The sequence below is a fragment of the Solea solea genome, chromosome 3 (genome assembly GCF_958295425.1).
Source record: "Solea solea chromosome 3, fSolSol10.1, whole genome shotgun sequence".
In the NCBI taxonomy this organism is placed as follows: Eukaryota; Metazoa; Chordata; class Actinopteri; order Pleuronectiformes; family Soleidae; genus Solea; species Solea solea.
The window spans coordinates 32,857,810-32,875,447 of record NC_081136.1 but is presented as its reverse complement, the minus strand read 5'-3'; the positions used below and the strand labels follow the sequence as shown (position 1 = coordinate 32,875,447).

The following is a 17,638-nucleotide window of genomic DNA, read 5'->3' as shown; positions in this document are numbered from 1 at the left end:
GAAGAGAGAGTTTGTTTAATAAAGCTGTGAGAATTCAAAGAGCCTGGAGTCATTACCTGTGTTCCAAGTGAGTTTGTACTCAGTGGCCCCTACAATTGGACTCCACTCCACATCTATAGAGGTGCTGGTGTAGGACACCACCTTGAAGTTGGACACGTAGCCCAAAGGAGCTGAGGATTGGAAGAAACATCAGGATCCTTGCAGTTGTTTTCTTTTTTTATAAATAAGTTGTTGATCATAAGATCATTTGTTGACTGAAAACTCACAAGCGTAAACAACAACAGGAAAATAAACAAGTTGAAAAAACAACAACATTTTAGACAGATATAGGAAAGACGGGTGGATTTGAATATCATGATTTGGGATAGTGTGACGTTTTGACCTGTCTTTTTCTACATCCATCCACCTTCTACTGCTTTACCCTCCACATTAGGGAGTCGCTGGTGCCAATCCCAGCTGACATAGGACGAAAGGAGCGGTTACACCCTGGACAGGCCGCCAGTCCAGTACAGGGCCACATAGAGGACATACAATCATCAACTCTCACACTCACACCTGTGGTCAAATTAGAGTGTCTAATTTGCCTAATTAGACACGCACACATGTCGCTAACATGCAAACTCCATGCAGAAAGGCCCTTGTTCTGACTGGGTTCCAAACCCGGGTCTTTGATCCTCTAAACTAAAGCTTTGGCTTGACTTGTTAGAGTTGGCCCAGTGATGGACTGTGATGGCCCATTAGCTTTTACTGTGCTGTATTTATGGCTTTGAATAGGTGTTGGTTAGTATTTGCATCTCATACCCCCAATGACTTTGAATACAGGTTATCAACATTTTCTATAATGTAATCAAAGTATTTAATTGAAATGGATTATAATATTTGACACCAGTCAGTTTTTGTGTGAACGAGGAGAAGAAAAAATAGGTCAATGCGTCTTCCCTTGTACACCAGTATGTTTTGTTGTACCCTTAAGATGGTGTTCACGTGTACACCAGTAATTGTACACTGAACACAAGTACTCACACGTTTTGAAGGTCCCGGAGACGCCGGGTCCCACCACGGATCCAAACAGCACATACAGAGTCAGGACATACTCTGTGTCATGGGCTACATTCTTCAGATGGTACTCGATGGTGCTGCCATTCAAAGCCAACTGTCTGGGACGGTCCCAGCCAATAAACTCTGGAAACAACATTCAAAGTACATTCATTTTACTTCCAGGTGATTACTTTGAAGAAACCCCTCCACAGGTGTGACTCCTCCAGCATTAGTGCCAACTTCTGTGAAAATAACACTCTGTTCCCAGTACTCGTATTTCATTAAAAGTGAATCTCCTCGTGTGCTGTCACATCTTCCTGCAGCCAGGAGAGGTGGAGTAGATGCATCCATTGTTATAAAGCAGTGTTATTTTAAAATCTCGTGTCAGAGCGAGTCTGTTACTGGAAGTAAAAGAGCTGCGCTTTTCTTCTCTTTGACATTAATGTCATCTCACTAGGCTAAATCCTATCTTTAAAAAAAAAAAAAAATAATCCAGATGACATCCTAATATGCCTCGCAGTGTCACTGTGTGGAAACAGTCCCACAGATTCTCTCACTCTATATTTATCCAGCAAATGCAGACAAAAACCCAGATAACCGTCTTTGGGGGAGGGAAAGATGGGAACAACAATTGGTCATCTCAGCCAAGTAATACTGGATTAAACAACAATGTTGTGTTGTGATGTGTTCTACCTGTATATCTAGACAGGTTGACAAAAAAACCCTTCTGTAAATCTCCTAGTGACTTAAATGCAATGTAAGGATTCTAAATTAAAACAATAACAAAAGACGATGACAGTTTAATGAGATAGTGAGAGAGATAACTCGCTCATGTATCAGAGAACTGGGGTTAATGTATTAACCTAAAGTCATAGCAGAGACCAGTGAACCAGATGACTATTTATAAAAGAAAAGCTACCTTGAACAGAAATACGGTTATTTATGGGTTTAAAGTGTGTTTTGGCTGATTTAAGTATGTTTCTTAAAAAGATACAAGTCTCTTATTACATGCCACACAAAATAAACTGTTCTGATAATGCAAACTAGGACAGAGTCTCTTCACGGCAAGAAAAGGGTCTCAAACGTGTGAATTTACCTGGGGTGGGTCCCCAGGCAAGTCTGTATCCTGTGGCTCCCGGGACGCTGTTCCATGAGACGACAGCCGCACTGGTGGTCACAGCAGAAACCTTCAGAGTCTGAACTGCACTGCTCTCCACTGACAAGAGGGACAGAGACATTTAAAAAAAAAAAAAGGCACTTTACCTAATTACTGGCCATTTATTTGTCATTCCGTACTCACATGTTTTTGCTTTGGTGGTGGTGACGGGCCCCTCAATGTCTCCAAAGATGGGATTGATGGTCACGGTGTACTCTAAGCCTGCGTGGAGGCCCTGGATCATGTAGAAGTTGAAGTTGTCGCCGAGGTTTATGTTCTCGATGTGATCGTCTGCAAGACAAAACGAGGCACAGGAAAGCTTGAAGGACACGACAGCAACATTTCACCTAATGGGATAAAAATGTACTAGCGAGCTCTGTTTAATAGAGAGACGGTATAACCACAGTACCTGGGGAGGCCCACGTCAGACGATATCCTGTCGCTCCCCGCACTGAAGTCCACCTCGCCTGCACAGTGTCTGTGGTGGCGTTTTGAACCAGGAAATGCTGAACTGGTATCAGTTTTACTGTGAAACACATCATCACACACAAACACACAATTTTAATATTTCCATTTTGTTTATTTTAATGTTAAGTTGTCTTGTAAGTTATACAATGAACTGTGTAAACATGCTAGTGTAGTGTTGAGTGGGATATAGATAAATGAGGGTTTTAATCCATAGTTACTACACAGACATGGTATTTTTTAATCAAGAACACTATCACCCTCCAGTGGATATATGATGATACTGCATTAATATTTCTTTTCTTGTATTTTCCTTTCTTAAATGTTGCTGTTGTGTTGTTGCTAGACTTGACTTGTATTAAATGTGTGCAATAAGTATATAAATGGATCTTTGGTTTCCCTGTTGATCAAACCAACAAACGTACATGTCTTGCCCACGATTGAAACGGGCTCACTTGGTCCCTGAGGAAAAACGGCGTAAATATTGACAGTGTACTTCTTGTCCTCCTCCAGGCTGTCAATCACGTGAGAAGAGACGTCCCCAGGAAGTAGCTGCTCATAAGTATATCCTGGCCTGTTAGCTGCAGAACACAAATACCGATACCCATGAAGTACAACCTGTCAAAACAGACACTGAAAAGATAATAATAATTGTTTTATATTCAATAAATACACCAGAGTTAACTGTTTAAATGTCAATGACTAGCGTTACATCTCGGGACGTAGATCTTGAATCCACTTAGTTTCCCTAGAGGAGGAGTCCAGCCGAGACGCAGAGAGAACAAACCCTCCTCAATAACACGGAAGTTTGACACCTGGGGCAAAGCAGCTGAAAGAGAGAGAAAACACATATGTATGCAGACATATGTGTACAGTGTCTCTGTATTTTCATGCACAGATCAGATGTCTGACACCTACTCGTCCGAATGTTGATCGTCACAGAGTCTCCTATGAGGTTGGGGTAGATGGCGTAGACGGTGAGGGAGTAGTCTCTTTTAGGACTCAGCTCCGTGACGAGCTCAGTGCTCACATCTGCTTTCAGATCAATCTGTCACACACACACACAGAGAAAACAGCTTTAGTGTGTGCGTGTGTAGGTTCCAGGTATTACTCATATTGTGGGGACCTTAATTTACACAGTTACAGTAAGAGACTTGTCATCCTTATGGGGACAAAAAGAAAGTCGGCATAAGGTAAATTATTACATTTTAAGGTGTGTTAGGATGAGGTTGAGGTTAATGTAAGATTAGGCCAGTAGTAGTTATAGTTAAGGTTAGAGTAAGTCTCCAGGAAGTTAGTGTAAGTCAATATAATGTCCTCTGAAGTCATGGAAACCACTGTGTTTGTGTGTTTTATTATCTCTTAAAGAATTCTACTGGTGTAAACACAGACTTTGTGAGGACCACTAGGCTTCTTAGGGACAAAAGCCTGATACCAATGATGCTGAACCTAATTATCAAGGTCCTGGTTAAAGTTAGCTTTATTCCATTACTATGTTTACATGTACAGTATATAGAGAAAAGCCTGAATATATGATCTATAAACATCCCCCCCCCCCCCCCCCCCCCAGGATGTCCATATAAGGAGTAGTATATTATTCCCACAGCAATTTATGATGCGTGAAGGGTTAAGGTTAAGCATTAACTGGTTATAGTTTAGGTTAGTCTAATGTATCTAAATTGAAGGTAAACAAAGTTCTCTGCTCTCAGTTGACAACATGAAAAACATCTTGTGTAATCCACATAACAATGCAGTATCTTACATCCTCACACTGTATGTACTCTGTATGATTGAATGTATTCTACTTTTTATTTATCTATTTTTTTACCTCTCTTTTTGTCACAGTGCTGATCTTACAATGTCATATCCTTCTTATTATAAATAAACATTTACATCCCATATAGTTCGTCTGCCTCACTACAACATTAGCATTGTTATGCTTTGTTTACATTTCTATCCAGTACCCTCTCCTCCCTTATACTTATTATACTGTACTGTAGGTGGCGTGCTAAGCCTTAGAAAGCACAAACTAAAACCTTCCTCTTGTGCTTCTGTAACATTATGTTAGTGCCACTGCAGTGGTATATTAACAAGCACACACCCAGAAGCTATGGCACTGCTGGAGAAACCATTTGCAGGGCGTGTATTTCAGTTCCGTACATACTGTATATAAGCGACAGATGTAAGCACGGATAAAAGGTTCCAGAGGCTTGTTTTGATGGAAACACTGAGAGTGTAAACAGCGCACGAGGACGAACACGACCTCCACGAAGAACTGAAAGATGCCTTGAGCGTTTGTTAGCAGGAAATCAATTTTTATCAAATGGAAGGAAAAATGTTTTCCTGTTACAGAAAGACCCGCAGATGAGTCAGCGATTCCATCAGCACCGCAAACTTCCATATCAGGCGGTATCTTTCATCTCTTACACTTTCTGCACTCGCCGTCTCCACGAGTCATGCTACAAAAAGTTTTTTAAAGGTGCATTTTTTGTGTCGAAAACTTTCTAATCTAAAACTGAGTCAAACAGTTGATATGAAAATCTCTTTGAGGTGATTCACTCGTTATGGAATATCTACCCCCGAACATCATCTATACTCTGTTGGAGCCCATCTTAAAGCTGCAGTGCGTAACTTTTAGAAAAGGCACTAATTTATTTAAATTTATTTAAATTATTTAATTTATATAATTTATTATCATGAGTTCAGATGGGGCAGAGTAAGCCTATCAGCTTTAAATGACTCTGTGTTTAGATCTCGTTATTTTTTTATATCACAAAAAAAGGTTGGAGTATGATCAAAAACACAAGTTTCAGAAATGAATTCTTCTGCTCAAAAGACCTACGCGTTCAGCAGTTTGACAAGATAAATGATCCACTTACCCCTGCACTGCAGGTGTGGACACACAAATGCTCCCTGGGTCAGATCTGATTGAGCATGTTCTCAGATGAACACATGATGCTACATGACACCTGCTCACAAAGACTAAACTGGAGCTGAAACAATTACTTGACTAATCGCTTATTAATTGATTACTAAATTAAATTGAAGCTTTTTCCAGGATTAAAGCAAGATTTCTCATTGTTTCAGCTTCTTAAATGTGAATAATTTCTTCATTACTTTTCTCCATATTACAAAGAAATCATTAAAAGGGAATCATTTTGGTTTGTGGACAAAACATCATCATTTCCAGCTTTGAGAAAATAATCGACTGATTAATCGATTATGAAAAGAATCGTTAGTTGCAGCCCGAGACTAAACAGAGGCAACATTACAACATTAACAACAACAACAAACCACTAAAAGTTAAGCAGCCGTCATCGTGCACATGTACAGTCCCTCACCTGTCTCTGCTGTTGGGGGAGGGGGTTTCCTCTGGAGGTGAGAGGGGTGACCAGGAGGCGATATCCGGTGACATCACCTGTGGCCTGGCTCCACGTCAGGCGGAGGGAGCTGTGAGCCAACTCACTCACCTGCAGGTCTCTGGGACCCACGATACGCTCCTCAACTGGCAGTGAGAGAGGGAGTGAGGGATGAGAAGGAAAAGACGGGAAATACGAGAGGAAGTGAGGGGAAATGCAGATGGGGGAAATGAAAAATGAGAGTGCTGGTCTGGATATAAAGTTTGTCTGAAAGACAAATCCATCTTAGAGAGAAAGCTCCAGTGTAGTGTGAAATAAGGCAAAATCATTATTCATTTTATAATACTTTTCATGCTTTCCAATGAAATGCAATTCATCAGAATATAAGAACAAACTGCCAAAGTGTGAGCGGAAGCTTAAAACCTATGTGCAAGCTCGGGCTCTCTGCAAAATTTGATTTGCTCTGGTGACGCCAGGCTGAGGGCATCTAAAAGACTCATGATCCCACAATCTCAGGTTGTTATTTAGAATTTGTGTTGGGTTCACACTGTGTGTCATGAATGATTCACCAGGCTGGGGACTTTTCACAGGTCGCGGCGGTTCAGAAGCTGTGAAGCACACTCGGCGGGACAGTTTGGGAAGGACGTTGTCCAGGCGGGAGTAGTCGCTGCTGAGCAACAAGTGCTCCTCGTGTGGTTCTGACACAATCCTCCTCAGCTCGGACTCGTCCGCTCCCAACACACCTGGTCACAGCACAGACAAGAGTCAAGGGGGTGATAAAGCAAAATACAGATTACATGTTGACAAACAGTCATATATATAATCTACATCTTTCTATTTTCTCTACATGCTTTCCCACTAGAGGGACCTGTTGCATTTTCATGGATTGAGATCCTGTTAGGTAGAGGCTCATACACATGAAGATGTTACAGGATTAATCAGTGGCTCATTTCAAGTTGTGCATTGTGGCTTCGGATTGATTTTAAAATGTTATTGTATGGTTTTTTAAAGCTCTTAATGATTTGGCACCATATTTCCTCTTTGAACTCCTTCATCTTCACACCCCAACCCGAGCTCTGAAGTCTAATAACAGGTTACTTTTAGATTCACCCAAAACCCAACTAATTAAAGACCATTAAAGGCGATTTAATGGTTTTTGATATTTTACTATTATGTTTTTTTTTAAATAATTTTTATATGTTTATACCTTGTTGTTATGACTTTTACTTTGAAAAGCTGGGGTCATACCAAGCGAGAAAAGGATTGGGTTCAAAAGTAAATCAATTCCAAAAGTTATATACATATATATATATATATATATATATATATATCAAGCCTAGGTGTTTTTAAATGTGCTTTACAAATAAAATACATAATAAAGAACCAGTTTGCGCTGGAAAACGATGCACCTCGTGTCACAAAGATGCAATTCTAACACCTTTTTGTATCCATGCAAACGTGTTTTAATCCAGGCAGCACAGGCTCTACAAGCCCTGCGGTTTCAAATGAGCACGCGGGACATGTGTGGCGCATCCTGGCGAGAATGATGAATGAAAAGGAGCAGGCCTCGGTGTCAGGGGGTGCAGATGGGTGCAGATGGGGGGGACGAGGATGCGCCTGGTGAAAAATGGCTGCGATTAGCACACCATCGGCTAATGAGCAGTAATTATTGTACTGCTCCCAGCTGAGTGGAGTAAGACCTGGGCTTGTGTGCTGATGTGCGTGTGTGGAAGAAAGAGGGTAAGACATGTGTAACTAAAAGTTATTAAAGCAGTGAGTGTGCTGGGTGTGTGTGTGTGTGTGAGAGCAGGGAGACAGGTGTGAGCTGATATAACTCTGCTGATACAACAGAAAGTATCAGAATGTGCACCTTTACATATGCAGCACAGGAGCTCAATTAATCATTCATTGTTGCGTACATATTTAGTAGATGTTGTGTACATACACACTACATAAATATAAATATAATACATACATAATATAATACATACGTCCATGTTTACATTGTATTCTAGAGCCAGACCTGGATGTTCAGTGCATGTTCTGCCAGTATAATAACTGTTTTATTTTATACCATGCTTTAAAAGACACTTAAAAACAGAATACACACATAAAAAGTGGATGTAGTATTCTGGTTTGCATGTTAAGTGCAACCAGGAACTAGGAATTTATTAAAAAGCCACTAGGGGGTGGCGATACTGCTGGATATAAAAACTTTATTTGAATGGAAGCCTATGGGAAAATGCCTAATAATAGAAAACGTTGATTTTGTAAATTGTGTAAATGTTCTTATCAACGTCAATGTATTAAATGACAATAATACAGATAACAGAATACATGAATTAATCATAAACAAGAGAAAGTGTGCTTTGTACTGGCTTTTCATAATCTCCAAAACAAATGGAATTGGCCAACATGCAACTACTGTGTACACACAGTCTATATTTAATATTTATATGTATGTAAAACTGGTATCAGCTTGGGCACAAAATCCTAGTATCAGACAGACTCTGGTGTACACACACGCGCACACACACATACATGCATGAATGACTGCCCTCAATGTGCTCAGAAACAATAATCTTGCCCGTCCTCATAAATACTCACACCGAATCCAATGAATTCAAATGGACAAGACACGAATTTCCAACCGCCAACACCCGAGATAAGCCGGTGGAGCTCAGATAAAATCTGAGGGGTCGCCGCAGTGGCGACGTCGGATGAATTCACAATCCCAACATGTGCACTCACCTACTGCAAAGAGCGAGATCCCACTGTCAGCCACAGCTCTGGCCGCCACGTCCACTTGATCGTCGGAGCGTCCATTGGTGATCAGAACAGCAATCTGTGCACACACAAAAAAAGACACAACATTACATGATGTGAACTCGTTTAATGCAGCACATTACATCACAATAACGGATACAAATGTATTTATTTACACATTAATGGCACTAAAACTGCATTAGGGCCACACGTCGGTGCAGTGGCTAGCATTATTGCCTCACAGCGGGGTGGCCTTTCTGTCACATACTCATGCTTTTAACGAAAACATGGCCCCAGACTTCACCGTCTTTTAAATGCAGCGTATGTGGCCAAGGTGATAGAATATAATACTAAATATGTTTGCTACCAATGTTTTTAATAACAGCAATAATAAGACATTCTGTCATAATAATCACATTAATATACTATGTATTACATTCTACATTAAATTAAATTAAATTACATATATAAGCTTGTTTGGTGTTTTTCTTGTATAGTAGTACTTTTACTTTGAAATTCTGTTAAATGTCATCATCAACATTCTTAATTGTGATATCATGATGGAATATTGTGTTTTAATTTTAAGCTCTTAGCTACTGAACAGTTTTTTTCCCCCCACTTTTTGGCCCCCACTTGACCAGACTAGATGCTCATTCGCCCCAAGGTCATTTAAGTTTGACACCCGTGCTCTAAATGAACAGTAGGTGTGAATGAGAGAGAGAACGGCAGTGCAGGGTGAACCCCGCCTTTCACCCTACGTCAGCCAGGACTGGCTCCCTCTCACCCGCGACCCTCATGTGGAAGATAAAGCGGCATAAAATGAGCGTTTGAGTAAAAATGCTGCCGGCAGGAAGATTCTCAGTAACTTTGACATGTATTCAAAAAAAAAAAAAAAGAATATTAGTTTTTCTCTGTCAATTAACGACATTATCTTACAGAAAAAGCATCCTTGCAAAAAGTATAATGAAACAAGCCTCCATGGACATCTCATAGAGCTGAGCTCATAATTGAATAAATCAAAAATAAAAAAAAAGAAGCGAAGACAAAAATGAAATTATACGTTGCCGGCTTGTGAATGCAAATGATAATTTGTACATTAAGGAAACTGTGCTAAGTTCACACCAAGTTCAGCGTGTGAAGGCGTAGGCTAGAAAGCATCAGCATTAATATGCAGCTGCTGTTTGGCTTGGCATGTGATCTGGCTGTATAATTTAATATTATCAGCCTAATCCTCAGTTCTCTGCCTTCCCACATCAAGTGGGCTGCTTCGAGATGATTCGCACGCACACACTCAGAGAGAGAGAGGGAGAGATGATAGGATAGGAATGTTAACCAGCTGTGTTATACTGAGACGGCGCTACATGCATTAGACTGTCAGAGAAATTCAGCTGACTGAGGTGGAGTGGCTTTGGATTTTTGGAGAGATTTAGACAATCAAGCTGGTAAAAAAATTGCATGTAGTTTAGGGATCAAGATTATAACCAGCACCAAATGTAGCTCAAACTCAAATGACCTGAGGGCCACTGAGTGTCTCATTTGGTCACTAGAAGTCTAACTTTTTGAGAAAAAGACATGGAAATGATAATTATGATGATATTTCCACATAATTCAAAATAAAAATGTTTATTTTGACATGGAACGATAAATAGTTCACATAATAAACGTATTTATAATGCAAAAATGAATACCGTAATAAGCAAAACATACAGAAATAACTTGATATTATCTAGTGGGCCGCATGAAATTGATAGGAGGGGCCACATGTGGTCCACGAGCCGTGAGTTTGAGACCTCTGCAGTGTGAATGTGTAGTGTATTTAAGTGCTGTATGTAGGTCAATTAGTGGTGTACTAATAACATTATAATAAATTAGAAAAGGTAAAACAAACCTTTATTGCATTGTATATTTTCATAAAACTATGAAAGCAAACTTTAAAATTAAAGATTATTTGATTGTTTTTAGAAACCTTTTAAACATGGTAAAAGTATTTTATTAAAAGTAAACTATTGTTAGGGGGTTTCAAATATTAGGACCCAAATGCAGGGTTGGAAAAACTGAAATAAAGAATTTAAGTTTTTACTTAAACAAAAACACAAAAAAGGGCAATAGTATCTCAGGCAGGAGGAGATGAGTAAAGTAAAACAAACAAAAAAACTTGAAATACCTTGATTTACAAGTGGCAGAAACACAGAGAGCAGGAAAACAGATAAGAACATAGTAAAAACTTAAGTAAATGCACCAGGGAGGCGGGGCTAATCAGGGCTAATCAGGGCTAATCAAACACAGGTGAAACACGTTAGGGTGGGACAGATGATCATGGGAAGTCAGGACAGGAAGTAAAACCTAACATGTACGCACAAGAAAAAATACTACAAAATAAAACAGGAAACTAGGAACAGAAAAACAGACACAAAGAACTATAAATTTAAGATTAAAGAAAACAGAACAGCAAACGTAATCCAGGGCTCATGACAACTCCAATTTACTGGAATTGATCTCAACGTTTTTAAAGCATACTATTAAATAAAAGTGTGTTTTCATAATGAATTAATTACACCAACTTAATGGTCAGTACTGTTTTAAGTAAACTAAAGACATACTGATGGAGAAAATATAAAGTTTATTAGTACTTTTAGGCTTTTGTTGAAATTAGATTTAGTCCGGTATACTTTTTAGTATTATATTATTTTTGCTTGGGCAGGTCTTAATGACGATTGTCCTGACAGCACTTAGTTTAGTTTGTGTTTCCATGACGTCCTGTGGAGTACAAATACAGACTCCTGACTAGTCATTTACTCTCACAGCAGGATAAAACACAGGGTGTGTGTGTATGTTGCCAGCCAACTGGAAGCACCACTGATTGTTTGTGGTTTGTTTGTAAACCTCAGATTTATCACTGGACAACAAACAGAGACACACACACAAACACACACACGCGCGTTACTCTGTATACGTCACATGATCACATCTCACTGGACGGAGGCTCGTACCTTTGAGGCTTCGTCTCGGCTGATTGTGGGGCTGAAGACAGAGTCGACCAGAAACCGGAGGGCATCACCGGTCCTTCTGGATCCACCTTCATAAGGCAGGTCTCTGATGGCTGTGAGCACCTCCTCTGGTGAACTGTAGTCAGTCAGTGCAATCCTCATCCTGGATTACAGAGACAAGTGGATAACATGGAAACAATGGAGCAAATAATACACGCATTTATTTATTTTTTATTTGTGTAGGAAAATCACTTTGAGATTAAAATCTCTTTTTCAGGTCCGACCAACACCATACATGTTTGTTTGTTTTCTAAAATATTATTAGAATTTAGGGGATTTTCAGTCAAGAGCTGTGCAACTAACGATTATTTTCATTATTGATTAAACTGATGATTTAATTGTTTGATCCATAAAATTTCAGAAAAAGTTAAAAAACGTTGATCGGTGTTTGTCAAACCTGGAAACGATGTAGTTCTTGAGTGTTTTGTTTTTGTCCGCAAACCAAAATGATTCAGTTTTTAAAGATGTCTTTGTAATATGGAGCAAAGCAACGAAGAAAATATTCACATTTAAGAAGATGAAACAATCAGAAATCTTGTTTTAATCATGAAAAAAGCTTCAAACAATTAATTGTTTTAGCTCTATTTCAGTCTACAACCAAGGTGGCCGTTGCATATCAGAAATTAAGTCTTTCTTCTAAGTTTGCATTGTAAGCTCCAACTTTAAATCTTGAAACGTATGCTCTGGTTGTTTTTTTCCCCGTTTGGCTGCTGTAAAAACACGGCTTCTGTAAAGCAAGGCCTTTGCTTCATGTTGTATGTAAAATACTTGTTCAAAGGCTACAAAACCAAACATTATTTATTTAAACTAAGGAACTTAAGGAAGTAGATTTTGAGTTTTTGATGACTATGAGTATGTCAAAAAACCTGGTTTGATGCTGATAAATCATAAACGTGTGTACAGTGCATGTCACTCTTTCCTGCGCGTTTTACCTTGCGATGTCCCCGAAGACCGTCACACCAAAGCGGACCCCGCCTTCTCCCGCCACTCTGTCCTTGAACGAGGTGACGATGGAGGACATGAAGCCTTTAACGCTGGAGAAGCTGGTCTGACCCACGCCCCATGACTCATCCACCAGAAAAACGATGTCTGCCTGCACCACCGTCCTGCATGCTGAGGGAACAGGGTGGAGAAGAATCACGGTAAGTGTGAGGGGCAAGAAAATGTCTGCTTTTTTCCAAGAAAATGTCTAACATTTGCTCTTATGTATGTATGCAATCCATCCATTAGTTAAAGGTTAATGTGGCCATAAAACCTGCAGAGGTTTAATTCCTACACTGACCACCAGATAGCAGTCTTGTAACACCATGTTCAAGGTTTTTTCCCCTTCTCATTGGCTCCTGTCATGCAGCCAGAGCACCACGCAAATCCCCATGAATTTTTAATGAGACACAAGTGAGCCAAAGAGACTATCAATATTCTGAGCACTCCAGCAATAAAACTTTAGTGGAGCGCGAAGGAACGCTTAGAATAATAAGGTAAACACACCCAAAATAAGGGTCAGTCTCCTCGCTCCGTACTCACAACAATCACATTTTACCCTAAAGATCTGCTGTATTTGGAGGAATCCAGGTGTCGTTTGATAAGGAGTTAAGTCTTGACACACGTGGAAGGAAGATGCTCACACACACGCAGTACACAGACTACACACGGATGCACACACGAGCACGTGACGGAAATCTGCTGCATCTGCAAATGCCTACAAAATCAATACTCCGGCTTTACATATGCAATAAACCACAGTGACGACAGCATTGATTTGCTCGGTGAATAAAAGATAGGTACCACTGATCGTTGTGTAAGTGATAACCGTGCTCCTCTGCCGTCCTCTATTCCATTACCGAGCTTTCCCCTCCTCTATTATCTCACACTTTTGTGCTTTTGGCCACAATCCCAGGATTCAGTGGGGTGACATATGCCTCCAGCCCATGGCGACCTAACATTATGTTCGCCCTCACACACCTATACGTCTCTGGCCCTACACCAAGGAAACAAAATATCATTTTTGAATCACATTTTTGGTGGAGACCTTGGAGTGAGGGTTGTATTTCCACGTGCAGCAGCTTGAATATCACATATTCGACAACTGTGGATTCATCGCTGATGAAAAAAAGTATCTACCGATCACAGACACTATATAAAAATTGCATAGTGTCCCTTGGGTTCCTCCTGAAGTGAGAAGTCCTGGCCCAATCACTAGTTTGGGGTCTTCCTCAATAGCACATGATGAATAGATGATAAAGTAAAGGACATGCGTAAATGCTCACCAGCGCCATTGACTTCTGGGAGCCAAATGTCAACATGGCGTTGGCCAAATCGCCATTCTGGAGTTTTCAAAACCCGAGTTCTGATTCTTATGCGTGACATCACAGCTGGTTGCTACTTGATACTAATTCAAAAGGCTGCGGAAAAAAAAAAAATGCGCATCCTTTCCATCTTGAGCTGATTCTCACACAGGCAGCCAACCGGCGGAGCATACACATGTGGCTTCTCCATTTACTGGGATACATTTTCTACTCCAGAGATTTCTGTGAGAGCATATAAAACAAATGCTGAGACTTTAAGCAAAGGAAGCAGCTGGAGGTTTGTCTCTGTCAGACAGATGCAGACTAAAGCTGAAAACAAGATCAATTATCCCGACGTTTTGTCTGTCTGCGGTGGCAGGTGAGAACCACATGCCTAAGATAAGGAGGCAGCACATGCTGAGGGATTAGGGATGGTTTTTCTTGAAGGTTATCTATGTTGATATCTCAAAGGTTGTATACACCTCTGTGTAAGGCCTCCATTGATTTATGCATTAGGTGAAGCTCGGCGGCTTCAGCGTGTGCGCGCGCGCGAAGAAAACTTTGCCTGGAGAGAAACGGGTCTCAGAAATAATGATGCACTTTTGCAATCAGCCCCGACAAGATCAAGAGAAAAGATATGAACCATCAGGGAGTGTAAGAAACTCATCAGTGTCAGATTTCATCCAGACACACGAAGAAGAACCTGCAGTAATTTGCAGGGAAGCGCAAACTTTTAGACAAGGACAGAAATATTAAGCATGAGCAGTGTTAGGCGAGTTACTCATGTCTTACTCCTTACACTAGCGTCCTCCCACAGTCCAAAGGTACACAGATGAGGCTTGAGGTAATTGGAGTGTGAATGGTTGGTAGTTTCAGCACTGTATGTTGGCTCTGTGTTGGGCTGGTGACCTCTAGCCCACCTTTCACCCCATGTCAGCTTGCTTTCCCCACGACGATCTATCCATTTATTGTCTACTGCTTTATCTTCATCGCAGGGCCAACGTACAGGGACAAAACAACCATTCAATCTCACACTCACAACTACGGTCAATTCAGAGTGTCCAATTAACCTCTGTGGGACTGTGGGAGGAAACTGGAGAACCTGGAGAACCTGGAGAAAACCCACGCACACATGGGGAAGAACATCTTTTTGACCACATGTCATTTTTGGGACCAAAGCCACTAAGAGAGCTTCTGCAGACCTGTACACAGACATATTGGTCTCCATCCATCCATCCATCCATCTTCTACCTCTTTATCCTCAGACACATTCTGTGTCTGAGGTGAATCTTATGCAGTTTATTATTCAGTTAAATGCTGAACACAATACTGATGCTTAGGGTCAACCAAAACTACACAGGATTATGTGCAGGGTTCTACTCTACTGTCTCATCATCTCATTAAATTTAGCTTTGGCTTTTCTCAGGCATTATGTCACATAGTAATAAATGAAGCCTATTTAAGCCCGATTTTTGATCTGATTTTACGAACAAGACGTTTTTTTAATCCTCTCTCTCTCTTGATATAAGTGACAATTATCTGCACCTGCAGGACACACAAGGTCATGTGGGTTTGGGTATTTCCCGTCGAGTTCGATTTTGGACACTTATCATGCTGACAAGAGTTTGAGTGATTATAATGATGGCAGCTGTATTTAGGACCTGCGAGTTTGCAAAGATAGGTACTGTACGACAAGGTGTTGCACTACTCACTTATCATTACATGTATACATTCATTTTGTAACACAAAAACTGACACACCTGTTGTCCTTGAGGAGCTGTTTGTGGTCAACATACGGCAAATAAATGCGTATTAACTTAAGCCTTGACGCGGCAACGTTGTTTCTAATGTGTCTGTTTTTGTGTCCACCAACTCCTGGGCAAAACCAGCAACCAGGGGCATTTTTATCTGCTGTTTATCTCCCACGACGTGGCATCTGCGGAGCTTCAAAGAGGCTAAAAAGCTCTGTTCAGGATGATTATTCCCCGAGAGCTCCTCACAGTGATAATTTGACTTATTATTAGCACACAAATATTGATTAATGAAAGTTTAAGCTGTCATTTGACTTAATGATTAAAAATGAACCGCACACACAGCATCTCGTGTTGTAGCTAACCACGTAGTGGCATTTGAATTAACAGCGTCACAATAATAGTAGCTAGGGAGCTTTAGCATCAATTATAACCTCCGGCTATTTTTATCCTTCCATAATTCTGCCTAACAACTTTTCCAATCACTTTCTGCCAACCACTCTAGAGAGAGGGGGGGGGGGGGATCTAAGTTCTTATTGGCTGATTGACCTTTTAGTGACATCCAATTGCACCTGAGGGTAAGGTTCTGTATCCAGGGGACGGGTTTGACAAGCTTGCAGACAGAGGGGTGCACTGTACATGAGGTGAGCAGATGTTTGAATTCCCTGTAGACACAGTCTAGATAGGAGCTGAGGCTCGGAGAGAGTGTGTGTCTGCCCTGTGTGCCAATCCAGGTGTGGAGATTTATTGATGGAGCACTTGCACAGGCTGTGTGCATTAAAAAAAAAAGCTGCCCTTTATTTGCTCCGCGCTTCTGAGTCGTGTAATTCATACACCCAAGCACATTTCTGACCATCAGACATGTGGTTTTGACTCGGAATTATGCAATGGATGAACATCTTTAAATCTTCAATACATGCTTATGTAAGTGAGTGACAAAGTATGGGGAAAATGCTGGTAACGCTATTTGAAAGATAGAGAAGAAAAGAGATTTGTGTTATTTTGGGTATCAATTACCTTCAATTTCTGCTGTAACTCTTTGATGGGAGAGAGAAAGGGACAGTAGGAAGATCCACACAGAGGCGCAGTCCATACTCTTCTTCTCCTTCAATCATCCACTCCTCTTCCCAGATCTTCTCCTTGCAAATCCCAGTCCTGACCTCCAGTCTTCGATCATAAAATCCAACTCTTCTCTCCTTTTATCTGTAAGTATACCAATGAATGGAGGGTGGAGAAAGTCATTAAAGATGAAACCTAGTCAGCTTTGTGAAAGATTAATACACAGAGGTAGTTATCCCACAGACCCATAGAGGTAAAAGGACACACATTATACATATCATTCATCAAGTTTCACACCATGTTACACATGAACCTACTCCATGTAACATGTTCAGCTGAGTCTCATACAGCTGCTCTCTTATCAGCCAAAGCAATCACATACAGTTTAGTTTAGTTTTCATCACCAGCTGCACTGGCTTCATCATTGTACAGATATATAATCAGTTAGAGAAGAGATTGCAGTGACACTGAGGAACTAAAAGCACCAGAGAGGCTTTTAAACTGTCCAGTAGAAGCTCAGCTATTACGCTCTTATTGAGACACGTAAACAAGAGTGGACATTAGAAGCAATTAGCCCAGTAACCTATGATCATTGTCAGAGGTTCTCCCAGACTCAATGCTTGATGTATGCAGCTGTTTTTTACTGATGATAAAAAAGAAAAAAGCTCTTATTGTATTTTACCTTTCTCTGAAATCACAGAGCCAAATAAGA

At 40.5% G+C, this 17,638-nt stretch overlaps 1 protein-coding gene across 1 annotated transcript in view; it reads right to left on the bottom strand.

The window, feature by feature from the left end:
• Window positions 1–17,638, bottom strand: part of col7a1l (collagen type VII alpha 1-like) — a 71,014-nt gene that overhangs the window by 40,556 nt on the left and 12,820 nt on the right. Inside the window, exons 3-16 of the mRNA XM_058624965.1 lie at window positions 16,885–17,070; window positions 12,764–12,944; window positions 11,775–11,934; window positions 8,770–8,863; window positions 6,588–6,761; window positions 6,001–6,164; window positions 3,578–3,707; window positions 3,372–3,488; window positions 3,085–3,240; window positions 2,604–2,720; window positions 2,339–2,485; window positions 2,135–2,254; window positions 1,024–1,182; window positions 57–170 (exon numbers count right to left, since the gene is read on the bottom strand). Coding sequence (XP_058480948.1) covers window positions 57–170; window positions 1,024–1,182; window positions 2,135–2,254; window positions 2,339–2,485; window positions 2,604–2,720; window positions 3,085–3,240; window positions 3,372–3,488; window positions 3,578–3,707; window positions 6,001–6,164; window positions 6,588–6,761; window positions 8,770–8,863; window positions 11,775–11,934; window positions 12,764–12,944; window positions 16,885–16,960 — 1,909 coding nt within the window. The 5' untranslated portion in view covers window positions 16,961–17,070. The remainder of the gene's footprint in view (window positions 1–56; window positions 171–1,023; window positions 1,183–2,134; window positions 2,255–2,338; window positions 2,486–2,603; window positions 2,721–3,084; window positions 3,241–3,371; window positions 3,489–3,577; window positions 3,708–6,000; window positions 6,165–6,587; window positions 6,762–8,769; window positions 8,864–11,774; window positions 11,935–12,763; window positions 12,945–16,884; window positions 17,071–17,638) is intronic.